This window comes from Papilio xuthus, unplaced genomic scaffold, assembly GCF_000836235.2.
Source record: "Papilio xuthus unplaced genomic scaffold, Pxut_1.1 DF825946.1, whole genome shotgun sequence".
In the NCBI taxonomy this organism is placed as follows: Eukaryota; Metazoa; Arthropoda; class Insecta; order Lepidoptera; family Papilionidae; genus Papilio; species Papilio xuthus.
In genome coordinates this window covers 5,872,969-5,892,799 of record NW_013532703.1, presented here as the reverse complement: position 1 = coordinate 5,892,799, position 19,831 = coordinate 5,872,969, and the positions used below count along the sequence as shown (strand labels likewise).

At 33.6% G+C, this 19,831-nt stretch overlaps 1 protein-coding gene across 1 annotated transcript; it reads left to right on the top strand.

Annotated features, from left to right (window-relative positions):
* The first annotated feature begins 970 nt into the window (after positions 1 to 970).
* Dbx (homeobox protein Dbx) lies at positions 971 to 8,863 on the top strand. The gene is made up of 4 exons (XM_013320728.1): positions 971 to 1,091; positions 2,285 to 2,356; positions 2,705 to 2,850; positions 8,504 to 8,863. Exons 1-4 carry the CDS (start codon positions 980 to 982, stop codon positions 8,861 to 8,863), a joined length of 690 nt encoding a protein of 229 aa, XP_013176182.1. The 5' UTR covers positions 971 to 979.
* Positions 8,864 to 19,831: the final 10,968 nt, after the last annotated feature.

The following is a 19,831-nucleotide window of genomic DNA, read 5'->3' as shown; positions in this document are numbered from 1 at the left end:
ATATTAGAAACCCTTGTCGTCTATGATTGAAAAGCAAAGCGTATACTTCTTTTTCTTTTAGGTCATAACTGTGATGTCCCGTCTATCAGTAAAAAGGTCCACGTCTGTCCAGTAAATTGCTTTAATACACGGATTTCAGATACAGACATACAGAGATTCACTGTTAGATATATGTAAAATCGCTACCACTTATTGATTTGTTACGGTAAGATGTAGAAATCGCTACCGCTTATGCCTTGTACCAAGACAAACAATCGAGAACAGGCTCCGGTACTGTTTGTAATGGCGTTGTAATACGATTAGGGTGTTTAGCGTAGAACTGCACGGTTTTATGACGAGCTGAGGCGTCTTTAGTTAATCGAGTCTACACGAGTCGACTTAATTACATCATATAATAAAACTGATTCGTCTATTAATATGAGATTTCAATCACTTTTATATCTCCCTTATGTTATAATTCTCTCTCTCTCTCTCTCTTTCTCTGTCTAGCTCATAATCTATATGGTGGTGGGGTCAGCTTTTCTTGTTAGTCTCGTCCACTACCCTCGGTCCTCGACGTCGTCAGAGTCTTGCCAGTCTCCCATGTCTTTCAGCATTCATCTTTCCACCTTATGTTATTCTGATTTCAGTACATTTTTTTAGATGTTTGTAGCTAACATTACATTTGTTTAATTTAATATTCTAGACTAATTTAACTTAACTAGTCTTGAATATAGGATATAAATAAGTATTAATCTGTAAATATCGTAGAAGTTGTATTATTGGTCATATTATAAACTAACTGTCGCTTCGTAATCCGTCCAAACCTAAAAAAAATAGTTAGTAGTCTATGTGTTCATCCAGACTATGTTCTACATCTATGCCAAATTTAACGAGATCCATGCAACCGTTCTGAAGGTCATTTAGCAATCCACTCATCCATCTAAACATTCGTATTTATAAGTCTAATTTCAAATTATTTACAGACTACAGACAACCGATGATGGGCAACCCATGGCCGATCGCGAAGCCAATCGCCAGCAGACCGATTCCAGTGCAGCATCAGCATTTGCAGCATCTTCTCGCGCATTGTCACCATCCCTATCTAGCTGGTGAGTTTTGCCAATTATTAACATTTTCGGTACTGTGATTTCTTTGCTTGAAATTAAAGTCGCCAAGTCAGTAGGTGACTTACGGAGCTGTGTGAAAAATCTTTGAAATCTTATCCAACTAAATAAAGGAACCAATAATTAGTAATCTGTAATTTATTTACATAGAAGAAAATTCATAACCTCTGCAAGTTTAATATGCGATGAAAAAAATTCACCGGACGATTTATTTTTAATTAACATTTATGTCCAGATATAAGACATGAGTGGCATAAAGCTGTTTACCTTTGCCTCAATCTTCAATATCTATTTTAAAAAACTAACAATACAACAAAGAAGCTATTCAGCAATATCATAACCTCAAATTTACCAATTGCTAATGCGCCAAAAACGTTTTTTTGCTCGATTTCATTCAATTATATTGTGCGAATTTGAAAAAAGAATGAATACAATTGTTAAAAGCAGCCAGCTTCTTATGTTCCATCTTTAAACTTTTTTAGATAAAAAAATCTAATTGGCATTTCCGACAACAAATTCGGCCACATAAGTCTACTTTTGCCAACTCTAATAATTCTGTTATAAGTTAAGTTAATTAACTCTAGTTAACTATTACTTTATTTGAATAAGTAAGTTATTAAAAAATACATAAAAAACTAAGGAGTTCATATTTATGTTGTTAGAATTTATTGCCTTAGTAACCGTCGGCCACGAATCCGTCTGCGCAGAATTAAAAAACTTAATTAGTAGCCAATTTATTATTCCGTGTTCTATATCTACGTCGAATTTGATCTAGATCCATTCAGCCGTTCTGCAGATGACTTCCTACATACATCTATACATTTAAACATTCGCATTTACGAAAATAGTAAGATAAGATAATAGATACCTGTAGTTGTTTTTAACAAACCAGCTAGTAGCTTAGATATAGATGTTTTATTACTATTAGACAGTCTTAGTATCTGTACTAGTTTCCCGCCCTGGGCCAGCCTGGTTGACTAAGGCCTAGTGACCCGTAACTTAGTGTAGGCTACGAGCCCATTAGTGGGGATATATAGTGGGCTACGTAATTTTTAGATATGATTCTTCTAAAGTTAAATAAGTGCTATTTGAATCAAGATTCATTTGATTTGGCTGAGGAACTTTATCAAATAGGTTACATTTTATTACATTAATAACAGAGAAATTATTGTTCACAGTACGACCGACGCAAGCGCATACACAAGTCTTTCCCCTTCCTGGAGGATTCCCCTGGGCGCATAGTTCGAGAGGTGAATTGAAGTTATTAATACTTTAATAGCAACTACATATCTCTGTTGAGGCTTTGTCAGCGACGAAAAAATAAATAGTAAAACGGTACCACACTCATCTGACGAAACGCGGAATTTCCTCCACTTGACGCGTGTCTTCTGTGTGGTCGTGGTATTTCACCTGGCGAGACGGGACAATGCGTGCGAAGATGTTAAAGCGGGCTCTACCACTGTTAAACTGTATCTGTATCTACACCTTCATAAGTATTCTGAAACTTCAGCAATATAAGTAATCCTTTAAAAAATAATTAAACGCGATTTTAAAATTTCTACCATGTGACAGTTGTTAAAATGTTATATATTTTTAAGGTAAACCACGACGTGGTATGATGCGACGCGCTGTCTTCTCAGATCTGCAACGAAAAGGTTTGGAGAAACGCTTCCAGGTCCAGAAGTATATCTCCAAGCCAGACCGGAAGAAGTTAGCAGAGAAATTAGGCTTGAAGGACAGTCAGGTATGTTTCTAATTGATAAATATTTATTACATAATTTTATGTTGAAATATGCACTTCATAATTATAAAAAACAAGCAGATTTGTTAACTTTAACTACGTAGAGGATAATTTTAGTTATATTCAAGTAACAATCTGTCTTTTATTAGTCTGCAGATATAGGTAAAAAAAATAAAAATAAATAAAACAGTAATTAAAAAATATAACAAGGTAGGTTTTAGCAGAACAAAACACAATCTTAACCCGCAAGTAAAAGATGACGGAACTGAAACGCGCCGGTAAACGTGCGCCTCTAGGGGAAGTAGTAACTGGGGTGTTACAAAAAATTGTTACCCCAAGGGTATAATAGAAGGGAGGGGTCTGTCAGACGCAGGCGGCTAGGGGTGGAATGTTTCCGCCCCTAGCGCCCGGGAAAGGACGCTTTAAAACAATTACCGGCTCCTGAACTCGATATTTGCATTTTGAATCTGTGCGTGCAACCATAGAGTTCGATTAGGTCTTTTTGTCGGCTGAAAGGGTGGCGTTGCCTTCGCCTTTTCAGCGCGACTGTGGAGCCATTTTTGACAGTTTTTGTTTGTTTTTTAACACGGGTGTTTTAGCTTAAAGTTAATTGATGTGGTGTTTATTTCATTTTTTAATTACTTTAAAGCTTGGCATAATTTTTAAATTGGCTGTTCTAACTATATCAGTAACTTTTCAACAAGGGATAAAATTTCGGACATTTTGTAATTAATTTTTTAATAAATTAACTGGTAACATTGATAATTAATTTTTTCCTTCACTCCAGTCACTAAAATTACATTATAAAACACAAGTTTTAACATTAGAACTACTATTAAGAGAAAGCAAATTTAACCCGACAATTAACTATTAACTATGGTTTTGTTAGGCGGCATTTCTCATCAGTACGATAAGCCACTCTAATTATCTGTCCTCTTTGTCCCGGCCCGACTCCCCGCCTACTATTACGAATCAAACGATACCCCTAATCACAGATTAAATCAACCATTGTGTGTTTTTAAACTTTATGGCCAGTGTTAATTAATATTAAACAAATGTCAAATATCATGTTTATTTAATCTGTATTTGAAAAATAATTTTAACATAAGATCAAGCATGCAAATGCAATGTCGAAATTATTGTTTAAAAAACAAAGTAGTTACATACTAACAATGCTTTTACGATAATAAAACTCCGTAAATAACTTCATATCCCTTTTCACATCTCAATAAGCACAACAAAAAGGGTATATTATAAAGAAAATAAAACGTATGAAAATGTGGCGCGCAGAAAATTGCCCGCCAAAAACATTCGACCTATCGTTCTGAAACCAATAAAACGTAACGGCCGCAAAAATGGCGCGCGAAACAAAAAGAAAATACAACGTAATGACGCCATAAATATACAAAATATCATTTTGTGTCTCAAGACGACTGAATCCCGTGCAGGGAGGTTGGGGATGGGTGGGCACGAAAGAGACGGGCATAACGTAGGTGCGCGTCTTACCCGACCCTTCTATTGGACGCTTTGTATTGAATAAAAGTGTTGCCCGGGCCCGCATTGGTCGTTGGGCTTTTAACCTTTTTTATTTGTGTTCGGAAACGGTTTATTTTTGTACGATATCTGATTTTTATAGCATACTTGTGAGCAGGTTTAGCTTTTATTGAATGTTTTCGTATTAGGTCTACTGTTGGACATTTCGAATATATTTTTATGGATTACGTTGTTTGTAATTTGATAACTCGGTTGAGTTGAGATAATAAGCCTTATCTTTTGTAACCCAATTGGTATAAAGAGAAACAGCAATATATAGGAATATTTTATCTTCCTCTTCAATTGACTAAAGAAAATTATTAAGAATGTTGATATATTCGTTCTTATTTATTCGTAAGTTAAATACTATTTAGCTAACATCTTATTTTGTTATATGTTTAGTGAATAACAGACAATTCTTTATTAAACGTCAACGAATTCGCGTCCCATGAATCTGATTTTCGGACTCGCATTCGAAATTTGAAATATTCATATTAGAATGAATATTCAAACGGGGCCCGTGTTTACATTCACGGCGTTCCAATTTCAAATATTAGCATTTATTTATTTTGAATGCGTACTTTTTGTTGGCGCGGTTTTCGGCCAGCCACCATGATTGACAGGACTACATTGCATGTTTGTTTTTTATCTGTGATATGTCAATATTCTATTTGTACAACAGTACAGAAATTAAAATAAATTTAATTTGAATACAATTTTAAATTTAAATATTTCAATGCATGTTTACAACCCTATCGTTTTATTGTTATATTTAAAATGTTTCACAAACGATGTGCCTTTGACATTTGCAATGTTTGCATATTGCGCTAAATATACGTTACAAACTTGCGTCACCAAACGCAAAGAAGCGACAGTTTAATAGTACCTTTTTAAATAGAAATTAGATTTTGAAATCACTTAAGTTTTATTCTCACATTGTTTTATTTCACATGAGGAGTTTAGGGCGTTCTTAAATATTATTAAAGTTCATCATAGTTACAAGTTTAAACCACATTTTAAAAAAATCTTACCGTTTCTTTTATTCTCTAAATAAATTGAAAACAAATTGTCTAATGGCAACACATGATATGTGTCATATCGTACTGTCGCTGCTCCCCGGGCCCCGCCCCGCACCCCAATCATCCGCTCAGTATCACTTATTCCGTATAAATTGTAATAAAAGTGAATATGTCAAAAAGTAATTAATTCTCAGGCAAACCCTCGTCTCTTGATAGTGCTGCTATGTAACTATATCGATATCCTTTGTGCAATTATCGATATTTCTACTTATAACTCTAGTAATAGACTTCGTCTATGTTTTTTTACAATTATGTGACAGCGAACTACTTTGTGATAATAAGATCTTTAATAGAAATAAAAGCAATTGACTAAAATTCTCAAATACTAAGGAATAACAATTTTAAAATATTACTAACTATTGACGTTAAAAGCCATATAACTCCGACTATATTTAGAGAACAGTAAGAAAAATGAACAGTCTTGAAAAACGCATTATTAGTACCCGGGTAAAATGGTACCGTCATAAAAGACAGGTCAAAATAATATTTTTAAAATACATATTATTACTTTTCTCTAGCTTGTTGCGTTTTAATTTCAATATCATCCTTTGCGAACTCAAAGCTGGTCGTATGGTATCTTTCACATCTTATAATTTTATTTATGAAATATTTTATTTTATCGATATTGCACTACAACACTAGCAAGTAAAAGGGGCTGGCGTCAGCTGCCGGCGGCGTATTGTCGCGGCCCTTCAGCGCAACGTGTCGTCCCTGCCTCCGCGGTCAAGACGGCGCTCTTGTTTTATATCGCTGATAAATTGCGGACCCACCGCAATCCTAGTTTGTTTTGTTAAAATAATCGCTTAACTGTTATAAATTATAGCTATCTCTTTCCCACCTGCTTTTCTAACTTTTCGCCTGAATCCTGATGGTAGAGAAGAAGAGTATTGCCATAAAAGAAGATAGAATGTTAACTTTGACCTAGACAATATAATAAAGGGTTTCTTACTTTTTATTCGTTAAAAATCGATATTTAATGCGAGTCAAAGTCGAAGACTTAAAGTAGTTTTAAAACTATTACCATACATTACATGTCTATATAAATAATTTGAAAAAAAAAATGGGTCAAAATCCATCTTATAGCTTCATGGACCCTACATTAAAATCTGTTAATATCTTTAGTCAAACATCTTAATTCGTGTTACTTTCTACAATACATTAACATCTGCCTTTTTGACATCATTATCAATCGTCAATTTTAATTTTTTGACGTATCACGATTACGCCATTTAACGATTCAATTCTGAACAAAGATTCAATAAAAGAAATCGATCGTTCGATATTTAAAAGTTTGACAAATGACGTGCTCGGCGCGAAGGCGCGAATCGTTCGGTAACCAATTGGTTCCGGCGGATCGCGCCATACGATTTGTCATTTCCGTTTCGGATATTCTTTTTTTTTTATATAGGAACTCGACGCATTAGCCACGATTATGTGTGAAAGTTATAATTTATTTTTTTAAAGCATTGACAGTATCTTTTAAACTACGCTAAGGATTTACGATTTAAATGAACTTCTTGATCAAAACTTCTTGTATTAATATTACGGCCAGTATTATCATTAAATAATAAAAAAACATTGTAACATTCAGGGATTTATCCTATCAATTAGCTTGAAAGAATAATAGGAACATTTTAATATTTGCTTTTTTATATAGAATGAGTTCTAGACAAAAAAATAAAACTGCATAACGCAAAATGAATATGTCACGCAATAAACCTGGTGACAATGACAAAAATATATTGAACGATTTATCATATTCGGCCATTCATTTGTGGGCGATGATGACATGCGTCATTCATTCGTACATGACGTCACGACCGTTATGCGTTGCTAATAGAAAGAAGTACAAAAATATACAGACAGACACTGCAATTTGTAATTGAAATTACAAATGTAGTAAGAAGTAAGATTTTTACTGGACACCTCAATTAGTTATGTTATAGTTAAAATTGAGGAAAGACGTTTTGCGTTACCTAATCATGCGATTGAACAGTCTAATATCAAAATTTACCTTTTATTTCTATGTCTTTTTTTATTTTTACTCAAAGTCCTTATTGTGACTTCAAAGACCTTGTTCCTCCTATGCTATAAAACTTTACCTAAAAGTAATCCTTTGTGCATTTTTAAATTAAAAAAAAAAACGATGATATTTAACTATGAAATTCTCTCGCGCCCCTGACATTACAGATTGTTAATCAAAAGCAAAAATAAGCCAACTTTTTTTTTTCGCTTGCGAGGCACAGGAACACCCGCGTACAGCCACGCCTTCCACCATCAATAAAATGCTCTGGCAGCAACACAATACGTGGATACGGTTTATTCCGAAAAAATATTAGGATTTCACACAAAAAAATTGGCGAAAATGAGGAATCGATGGAGTAAAAAAATATAAATGGTTTTCGCGCCCTTTTTAATGATAATTTTAACGATAATGACTTGGTTTTTTTTATTATTATCGCCATCTATTCATTGTTTGTATAGTTACATGTTTTACGTAATGTTATGACTTTAGTGTACTAAAAAAACAGTTTTTTTTTATATCATAAGGTGGCGAACGAGCGAGCGGCCACCTGAAATCGCTGAAATAGCGAAGTGACCGTTGCCCATAGACATACGCAATTGCATATGCGTTGCCTACCTTTGATCGACGGGGGAGAGGATGCACAGAAAGAAAATATTTTCCCTTTCCATGCATCCTCTCATCCGGAAAGTCCACTTCCACTTCCCATCCTTTCCTTATAAGAAAAAGGGTGGGAATGGAAAGAGGACTAATTTTGGCCTCCGGGACGCACACTCATCAGACGAAACGCGGAATTGCTTCCACTTCACACCTTTCTTCTGTGTGGTCGTGGTATTTCACCGGGCAAGCCGGGCCGATTCATGCGAAGATGTTAAAGCGGGCTCTGCCACTGTTAAAATGTTCTATACTCCAAAAAAGTTTCTAAACTTAAGTCTTAATTTAAAAATTACTAAGCTTAAAGTACGTCCAATGTCCATCAACGACAACCAAATATATAACTTTAAATATTTTTTATTCTCAGGTAAAAATTTGGTTCCAAAATCGTCGCATGAAATGGCGCAACTCTAAAGAACGCGAGCTCTTAGCTTCGGGCGGTTCAAGAGAACAGACTTTACCCAACAAGAACAACCCACATCCAGATCTATCCGATGCTGAGGCTGATAAATCCAAAATGTCTCCACTTTCCCCAATAAATGAAGACCAGTGTGATGAAAAGAACAAAATGTTCGCGCCATCTTCCAGTCAAAATGACAGTTACCGTTATGAAGACAAAATGGCGACTGGTCAAATGTTTCCCCGCGAAAATTATTCGAACATGGAGGACGGTGATGATTTTGACAGTGACGCGAGCGCCTCTGACGAAGAAATAAATGTAACATGACCTGTTTTAGATAATTAAGATTATTAAATGTAAATTATTTTCAATTTAAGTTATTTAATAATCTGCAACGTAATGTAATATAAAAATTGTATTTAGCTTCACAATTAATTCATCCTAATAACAAATTAAAATACAGAAGCATTATCGCGTTAAATATAAACGAGAAAATAATTTGTAACTTATTTAACGTTTATGAACTGTTAATTAATTTGTCAATTTTTAATTTAAAACCCTAACAATTTAAAAAAAATATTATTATTATAAGTTTCTTGTAATCGTAACAAATTCCTTTTAAATTATATAGATATATCCGTCCCCTTGTCCCATTAATTTATAATTTGCTTAGCATATTTTCATCTCTATTAAAGTAAGTTTCATAATAATTACTGTAAACCTAAAATTGTACATAAAAATCATTGTATAGGAAATTAAATTTAATATTATTAATAATCATGGCCATTTAGAAATATATTGCACTTTAAAAAATTAAAAACAATTTCTTACTTCTTAAATATAAAGAAAAGCACTGGACTCTATACAATAAAATACTTTTAATACTAAGGAATAAAAATTTCAAAATTATTATTTCGAAATTCAAATAATTATCTGTATTTTTTCTTTAATTTTTTTTATGTTGCTGGCCATTAGTTTCTCACACCAAAATCTCTGGATAAAATACCGCCATCCCTGTCATTATCTTTAAAAAAACAGAGATAGGAATATTTTTTAAAAGAGGTTTTTTGTCGCCGAAACATTATACCAAGAGATTTACCAAATAAACAAATTAAAACCAAATGTTAAGTATAAAACTAGTGTCACCACACGTTGTAATAAATATTATGTAAATCTACAATTAATCTGTATATAACCTATATGTATATATAAGTATATAAACTAAATAAATAAGCTCGGTTAAGCCTTCAATACTCCTTAAATATTGTGTCATAAATTTTATGTGGAAATAAATGGAAATGAAAACCGTTAAATGCATTTTATTTTAAAAACATCAAAATTAAAAAAGGATAAACATAATATCAAACAATATGAAGGAAAATATCGTGATGCAACCTGCACATATCTGAGAAGAAATTCAAAGATATGTGTGAAGTCAACCAACCCGCATTGGGCCAGCGTGGTTGACAATGGCCTAATCACCCTTAACTTAGGGTAGGCTCCGAAGCCCTCGGTGGGGACGTATAGTGAGCTGATGATGATGATGATCAACAAGGAAAAAAATGTCCTGATGTATGATGTACATATGGTCACATTAACGTTCCGTCAAACGCAGTACACCTTATTTATAACGTTTTCGCGCCTCCACCTCACGCCCCGTGTATGGACTTTGATTTGTTAGATCCCAAAACCTTTGAAACATGATATAAAAAACAAAACAAAATTTAGTAGTTCATTCCGGTAATTTTGCTTTTTGGTTATAAGAAAATTTAAGAAGTAATTTATAAAACGGTACAGAACTTGTATGATATAAGTACCATACCTTACCTTTGCTTACCATGCTTGAGACTAAAATCTTCGTTTAAAAACTATTGTTATCTCTGTTTTGTCAAAAGTAATGACAGAGATGACGATATTAATACACGGATATTTATTCAGAAACCAACCGGTTAGAGATATAATCACCGTACCTCATATATAGTAGTAATAAAGTCGACTAAATCCGTTATTATACCGTAAAAATCAAAATCATGAATCATTTCTTTAAAAAAATCTTCATTTTCTACAACATCTTTATAATCTGCAGCAAGTTAATTTGACGTATAAAATATGGCGCGAAAACATCAAACGTCAACATGTGGGTCGATCGCGCGCAGACGACACGTGCACGTGGCGCGCGTGTCGCCCACGCGGCTGACGTCACGAGCATGCGGCGACAAATTGCCCCCCGAGACCCGAGCCGATTACTGAACAAGCTCTCACTTACGACTCCTTCACTCGCAGCTATTGAATTAAATAAACAAATGTTATTCCTCCTTCGGGGATTTTATTACTGCGTTAGTTCATGTTTGGTTTTGGATATGTACACCGGAGTGTACCCGGTCAAAATGAAGATACAACAATCTTGTTGCAAACCTATGACTATAACTTACAACTCTTACTAGTCGTATTATAAGTTGTTAAAAAGATGACCTTTGGGTTTACTCATGCCTTTCAGTGATTTGAATTAATAATCTATCCAGACCAGGAAATTTAAAAGATCAGAGATTGAACGAACAAATCTTATAACGCTTGAATAAAATTTCTAAAGCTCTGCCATAGACAGTGTATGATCTCATTTCAAAAATCTTTTGCCAACTCGTTTGGTCATAAAATTAAAAAATCCAGCAAATACAATGAGATGCCCCCACATCAAACGCATTATAGCCAAACCGATAAAATAAACGCACAAATGCATAGAAAATCCTCGCAAGTGGTCACGTGACGTGCACGCGGCGTAACGACATATGTTCTTGGAGCGAGATGGGGCTATGCACTAAACAGAGATGGAGTATATTTTATTTATATCTAGCGATTTATAATTGTAGGGATTAATTTTTTAAATTAAAATTGCCTTAAACAGAAGGGATAGTAATATCGTGTTTTGATTTTAAAGACAATTTTTTTTTGTTAAAAGTATTGTCAAGTAAAGCATTTGTTCGTTCATTTTTAAATAAGATGAAAATGTGTTTTTGAACATGACTTTTGGCATTGGACTTACGATTAGATTGTCGACGGTGTACTACGGAGCCGGTTTTATTGCAAAAAAACTGAGGTACGCGGGAACGTCAATCAAAGTGTTCGCGGGCAACTGACAGCGGCTAACAGCGTTCAGAAATTTCATTTCGGCCAGTATTCGACGCGTTCTTATTTTTATAAGCCCAAACTATTAACTAGGTTTGTTTAGAACGGCACAAATACGCGTATGTATATATATATATATTTTGTAAATACAATCTGTTTATAACATACTAGCTGTCGCCTGCGACTCCGTACGCGCGGGATTAAAAATAGATGTTGGCCGATTCTCAGACCCACTCAATATGCTCACAAAATTTCATGAGAATCGGTCAAGCCGTTTCGGAGGAGTATGAGAACGAAAATAGTGACACGAGAATTTTATATTCGACGGCAATAGAGATATTTTTGTTTTTCATAATTGTTAGTTATTTATTTCTAACTTCGTAGCGAAATAAAGAAAAATTTTATTTAGCCCAAAGCAGACCTGTTTATGTTTGCAAAACAAAATGCAAGTATATAAAAAATAAAGTAAAGGGTACAAAATCGTTTATGAATAGCCTATTATTTCGTTATAGGGTTAGCAAAATATGCAATAAATCAAAGCATCGACTAAATGACCCGTGAAATTCTTACATATATTTATTAAACAGATATTGGATTTATTTGTCGCGTTTCCATTCTGTGAGTTAGTTACGACCCCACATATGGCAGTATTAAACGGTCGTAAAGTATCAACCCCATTTTCTATAATAAGATTTTTGTAAGATCTTACTAATATTATAAATGCGAATGTTTAGATGGATGTTTGTTTGAAGGTATCTCCAGATCGGATGTCGATGAAATTTGGCAGGGATGTAGAACGTATTCTGGAAGAACACATAGGCTACTAATATTTTTTTTTAATTCCGCGCAGACGGATTCGCGGGCGACATCTAGTTATTGCTAAAACTTTACTTAATATCTTTGGATTATAGAGTTTTCTGTTGAACTAGTAAAACTAGCAACATACGGTGTATTGTGAGGTAATTATTGTAAATGGCAACACTGCAAATAGTTTCTATAATAAAGACCTATCTTACGGTGAAAGAAAACATCGTGATGCTACCTGCACATATCTGAGAAGAAATTAAAAGATATGTGTGAAGTCAACCAACACGCATTTGGCCAGAGTAGTTGACTATGGCCTAGTTACCCTTGATTTAGTGTAGGCTCCGAGCCCCTCCTTGTGGACGTATAGTGAGCTGATGATGAAGTCTAATATTTTTCTAGGATGTCTCTTTTTTTAGTAGTTAATGATTACTGAAAAGTATCTATTCCACTGTTAAAATAACATTAAAAAATAATCCACACCTAAACTTACAAAAATTTCCCAATAATTCAATAATAACCTATTAGTTACTTTGTTTTGTCTAAGAGAATTAGCTTATCGTTAGTTGTCGGCAATAATTTGTGTAATACGTATGTAGATGCAACATTAATTTATTTAAAAACATCGCTCCCAAGAACTTTATGTAGCGGAATGATTTTTAATTAAGACGTCACAGAAACCGGTTTCAGAACGTTGCTGAGATCGACAATTTGTAAACATTAACCGCTTTAAAATCAACTGTAGCGTGAAAACATCTAAAGCTAGAATTATTTATGGTCTGCAAATACGAAAGAATGAATTTTTATAAAACATCATTAATAAAACGTCTCCTTTTTGTTATCAAAACATCGATAAATTATCCGACAATTGAATTGGCGCGTTTTTTAATGTCAAATTAGGCCGCCATTTCAACGATTGTCAAACCTCTATTGTTCCTTTTTTGGATGCGTTCGCGCGTTCATTTGTTATTTAGGGGCTCGTTTTTATACAACAAAAACCATTAATACTTTGCTTAATCATTGACATTTGGCATTACCGAAACTTTAAACGTATATATGAATGTCTTTCAAATTTGTTGTAACACAGATAAAATAGGACAGATAAATAAATACTTTGTTAGATTAAGCGCTTATAAAAACAGTCAATATTACGCGAATATTTAGGCGCCAAGGCATTATTTAGGTAAGCAACGCATATGCAATTGCGTGTCTATGGGCAACGGTCAGCTATTTCAGGGATTTCAGGTGGTTGTTCGCTCGTTTGTCACCTTATAATATAAAAAATAAATAAATATATAAGTTGTTTTAGTTAAAAAAAATTACGGAACCCATAATAGAAGCAATATTGTTTTTTTTTTTAATAAGAAGGGGTGACGAGAGCAATGTTTATATGGGGCCGGGTTTTTATAGTTTTTAGTATCTATTTATACGTTGCGTGTGGCCTATTCATGTTGGCCTTTTGGATTTAGACTTTTTTGTTATTCGTAATCCTAAATGGAATGTTTCCGAACATATGAGATTTCTTTTGCAATTGTCGCAAATTTTCACGTGTTATCGTGAGAATTAGTTTTAAACGTTCTTTACTTATGGCAGGTTGTTTTTTATGTTATATCTATATGAAGATTACTTTAGGGATAACCATATGGCCGCGGACGAGAGCGAAAGCGTGCCCGTGGTCCCGTCCCGATGCGTTGGAGGAACAGAGGGGTTTAGTGGGTATGCCTCCGTTATGGAGGAGAATCCCACATAACTACCGCGTCCCCCCCGGGGCGAGGAGTATGCATAAAGCATTCCCCTCTGAAAAAAAAGGGATAACCATATAAAAAAATAGTTACTTAAATATTTTTTTTTTCATAACAAGCATTTACAATTAATCGTTGATGTGTTTTCTTTCTGATTTTAAATTTGCAAGAAGAAGTATAAAAGTTAAAAATAAATACAATAGTTACTAACCCTAGAATTATTAATCGATCTCTAAATGAGACCGTTAACTATGTTTAATACTAAATCTACACTAAGGGTTGTACTGAACTAAGTGCTTTACAGAATAGTTGCCGTATCCATTCTGCGTGGTTGTATGTATGTCATCAATAGCGCGGCGACAGGCGACGTGTAGTTTGTGTACTGAGACGTGTAAACATGGGGCTACACGATCGACTACAGGGTTGTATTACGAATAATAGGAAATAACTTGACATAGCTATCGCCCGCGACTCAGTTCGCTTAGAAAAAAAGGTAAGTAGCCTACGCATTTTTCCAGATTATGTTCTACATCCGTGATCGAGTAGATCTACAGATATCTCCTTAAAATATCCATCCGTCTAAACATTCGTATTTATTATATTAGTAAGTTAAAAACGCAGCTCTTCAAGGCATAAGTTCGTAATAAAATGAATAAATAGTATCCTATGTCCGTCTCCTGGCTCTAAGCTACCTCCTCACCAATTTTCAACCATATCGGTAAAGCCGTTCTTGAGTTATAAATAGTGTAACCACCACGACTTTCTTTTATATATATAGATAATGAAATTTATATCATAACAATACCTTTTAATTGAAGCAATTCTCGGTTATGAAACCGTTAACCTCAATTAAACTAAATGTTATAATATTTAAAATTAACGCGAAAAATGTTAGTTAGTTGGTCTAGATAATTAGTTTAACATAATATTGTGTATAAAAAAAATAATAAATAAAATTGCAAGCATACATAATTCAAATAACACTTGAATACAGCCCTGTCACTTTCCTCTAAATCCATGTATGGTATCGTATGTCGACAAGCAATTTGTGAACATTTGATACAATTCCCTCCGCTGAGAACGATTCTGTTTCCTTTTATATATTTCTTATGTTACATTCATTTAAATAGTTGATTTATTTTCTACTTTATTATGAAGTTTTTCGGTTTACACAATAATCCTACTAATCTTACTATCTTATTCTTTTCTTAATAAATAAATACGAAGTTTAAATACCAAAACCACTTTTTAAATGTTTAGATGGATGTTTGAAGGTATCCAGAACGGTTGACTGGATCTCAATGAAATTTTGCATACATATAGAACATAGCCTGGAAGAAGATATAGTGCGGGAGGAGTCGCGGGCGACCGCTAGTAATAAATATACTATATGCTATAACGAGCAGCAGGTATCGAAAATAAATCAATTAGGAGAGTTTTTTTATATGAAATGCTGGCAAACGAGTAAACGCCTGGATTCGCTGAAAAAGCGAACGCTTTTCATAGACGTCCAAATTGCAAATGACTTGCGTTATCAGTAGAGAAAGGACACACTGAACGAGAATATTTCCCCTTCCTTTGTATCTCCTACTCAGATAAAATCACCTCGCCTTTTCATCCTTTCCTTATAAGAAAAGGGAAATTTGAATCGTACGAAACGTGGAATACCACTTCACATCTGTTTTCTGATAGTCATTGCAATGGTCAAGCGGTGCTATACGTGCTAGGCTAATTCTGTGGTCTGGTAGACTAAAACGTTAACTCAAAATGATCGGCAATTTGTAATAATTAACACATATTATATTTGTAAGGTTTCTGTACATATTATGTTGTACTTTTACAAAAAGAAAAAATAACTCACCGCACAAAATGCACTCCGTTTTGCACATTATTCTATTGAATTTCGCAACACAATCCATCAGTAACCGTATACCGGTTAAAGTGGTTTAGCAAACACAAGCAGAGACAGGGGTCAACGCATTGTATGTACAAATTAAACTGTTTTAGTACAATGTTGACACTACATTTATCTACTATTTTAAAAATAACTGTGTATCTACATATATTGCAAAAAAAAAGAAAGATGCGTTTCGGAAGCAAAATTGACTCTTTCCAATTCACGAAATAAATATCGTTAAGTATTGCATAAGATATTTCAAGAAAATCACTTATATACTAAGTGTGGTTGTTAATAAAAAAACACATTAATTTTAAAGGCAATTTTTTATTGATTTTACGATCTATATATTCTAGAAAAAAAAACTTTGCGAATAAGTTTCTTAGTTTCACTAGTTCTTGTTTTATGTATGCAGAAGATTCATATTGTAAATTAAAACTAATTAAGAAGAAAATCCGAAAATGACGCAGTCCTCACTCTTCATTCTGACACTGGACTTTCTAACAAAAGCACGTCATTCGCCGAAAATGGTTCTAACAAATATTGTGTAAAAAAACCTATTTGAAAAGATTAAGAAATAAATATACATTTTTCATAGTAAAATATTCAAAATCACATGGAAAGTTTTACAAGTTTTCATATGATTAAACAGAAATCCCGATGCGATCACAGATATGGAATTAATTCAATTTGTCAAACGAATCTCCGGATACGCAGATATATTCAAAAACAGGCCGCTAGGGGGCGCGGGACATTCCTTTATTGTGCGGGCTGACGTCACCGGCACGCCCCTACGTTATCTTATCTTTTCCCCTTTCATCTGTTTTTAAAAAGATTTCAAGACATTTAACAATCGTTTAAACATAATCTGTATTCTTTACTTCCTGGCCTTGTTTCATCTTTATATTGTCATTTATTTTGTTTATTTTTTCTAATAGAGTGCGGCAAAGTTACGAACTGTCCACCATCATCAGTTGAACAACGACGACACAACGGCGACGATTAATTTGTTACCATAATGAATCCTTTTAATGTTATTATTTCAATTTACTTCTATGTTCTAGACGGAATTATCAGAATTTATTTTTAACATATTTTGTAAGCTTACGTTTTATTAGGAAGAAAATCCGACTCTGTACGGTGTATCGGTGCAACACTAGCCTTATTAAAATATCAACGTTTATGTCCCCTCACTAATCAATCTGACACTTGGTAACGAAAGCGCGCTACGAGCGCCGATGTGTTCTAACTAATATTGTCTAAAACTATAAAATTTTGTGGGCATTTTATTTCAAAAGATATTTAATACATGGTTGCCATGACCATGTATACGCTACTTATCAAGTAAACAGTCAAAATATCCGAACGTCAATCCAGTGCCAGTAGCGAACAAATCAAATTCGCCGGTAATTCAAATTAGAACTGAGTGTTCCTGACCGCTCCCGAGGCGATCCTAGTGTTGCCAGATGTGTTGACATTTGCAGGACATTGATAATTTTTGTAGATCACGTCGGAATTGGAAAAGGCTTATTGTTGCTTATTTCCATGCTAAGGATGTTTCAATTCATTTGTCTGATGGGTTTCTGAGACTAAAATCTCCGTTTAAAACATTGTTATATCGGTTTTATTAAAGATAACGATAGGAATGAACATATCTTATACAGAGATTTTGGTCTCAGAACAAAACGAATAGTTAAACAGTTATTCGGGTAAATATGTAAACTACTTAATTTTCTTTAAAAAAATGTGCATACAGGCAAATTATTTGTTTTTTTAATTTAACAGGTTTGTCCCGTTTTATCCGTTTAGCGTGGTGCTATTAACCGCCGGGAGCCACGTCAATCAGTCCGCAGCCGAGGCCGGCCGCTGGTAATTGTTTCTGTTAGCGAACGCTTCCCGCCGCTACCGAACTTCGCGGGTTTTTTTGTTCCCTTTTATAATCTGTGACGTGACAGGTTGGAAATAACAGCGTATGATTTTTTATTTGGTTAACTATGAAACAGTATTACTCCTTTGTTTACGGATATTTTAAATTAACTGAGATTCAGAGTATCGTTTGATTATTTTAAGGCAGCAGTAGTTCCAGATGCAATGATCATAAAGATGTCTAGCTATTGTAATATTTATTGCTAGCCTTGTAGTCGCCCGCGACACCATCCGGGAGAGAATTAAAAACTAAATTACTACCCTATGTGTTCTTCAAGACTATGTTCTAGGTCGATGCCAAATTTCAGCATTATTCAGCAGCCGTTCCGGAGATACCTTCAAACAAACACCCATCAATCCATTCTCATCCGTCCATCTAAACATTCGCATTTATACTATTAGCTTACTGTTGCCGACAGATACGGAACTTTTTACACGTTTTTATTTATAATTGTTTTATTTTTGAATTTAGAACTTTATATGTTTTTTCTTCCTTTTTCTCTATAAAAAAAGTATGAGTTGTAAATATATTCTTGTAACAGTGCGTGCTTTTCTCTTTATTTCTAATAATTCTATTTAATATTTTCATTTTATCATTTTATTATATAACATAATATTCCAAAATTCATCTTAATCCTAACGCTCTTTCCATCCTTACATTTTCCGTTGTCTTTACTTACTAATTAGTAATTTATCAAGGGTGCGTAGATCTAAAATCCTGCCTAGAAAATTAAAAAAAATTGATTGTGCTTTAGCGCACCTTTGATTTATCTTGAAAAGTACGAATTTCGCATATTTGTTCTATAAAAAATTATGTTCAAATTACACACCTAAATAACGCATAAGAAAAATACTGTTGTTTCTTTTAAGTAGAATACGTTTTACTGATAGTGCAGCGCCATCTATTGCCGAATAGCAAAAGCGTTATTTTTCAACAAAACTCTCATTCATCGGCACCTTCTACACTGTATTCAAGCGCCATCTATCGCTTAGTAGCAATATTTGTAAAAAAATCTTCCATTTCAACACAATCCAATAAAAGTCGTTAAACACTTTGGTAAGCGGCATTTAATTACAAAATGAACATACAAAAAACTTGATTAACTTAAAAATATCACTAGAAAAATCTTAAACGCAATATTTGATATTACAATAATATTGTGATTTTAAAAATAAAAGCAAAGGTACACTCAAATCTCTTGGTAACGAATTTTAAAACATAAAAATGGAATTTGAGAAAAAGAATCTTCGATTTATCTTGAGATTTCAAACATTTCAACTTCAAAATACCATTTTTACATTTTCTTTATAAATTCCACATTTTATTGTTCATATTACACAAAGCATTTGTTTTATATTTTCCCAAAATGACAACAAATAATTTACAACCAAATTGAGCATTTGGCGAACATAATCCGTAGTCCATAATAAATTTTTGCATAAAAAATTGATGTTATTTTCAAAATACTAAATTCATTTTAGAAGAATTAAAATATTGGCTTATATTGTTGTAATTTTAAGAAAAACAAAACAAATAAATATACCCAAAAGCAAGAAAAAAAAAGACATAGAAAATCTTAAAAACAAATCCATTTCAACACCTTTCAATTCTTCTTGACTTAAAATATTTCACAACGCAATTTCATTTAACTCATAAGAAAAACCAGATGAGTGGCGAATGAATATCTACTAAAAAAATTACATAGTCAAGGACATTTTTTCCCTACCCATTTAGCTCGAAATTTATAGCATATACATATACTAAATTTTATTATGGTGACGGTTTTCTTCCATTTTTAGTGG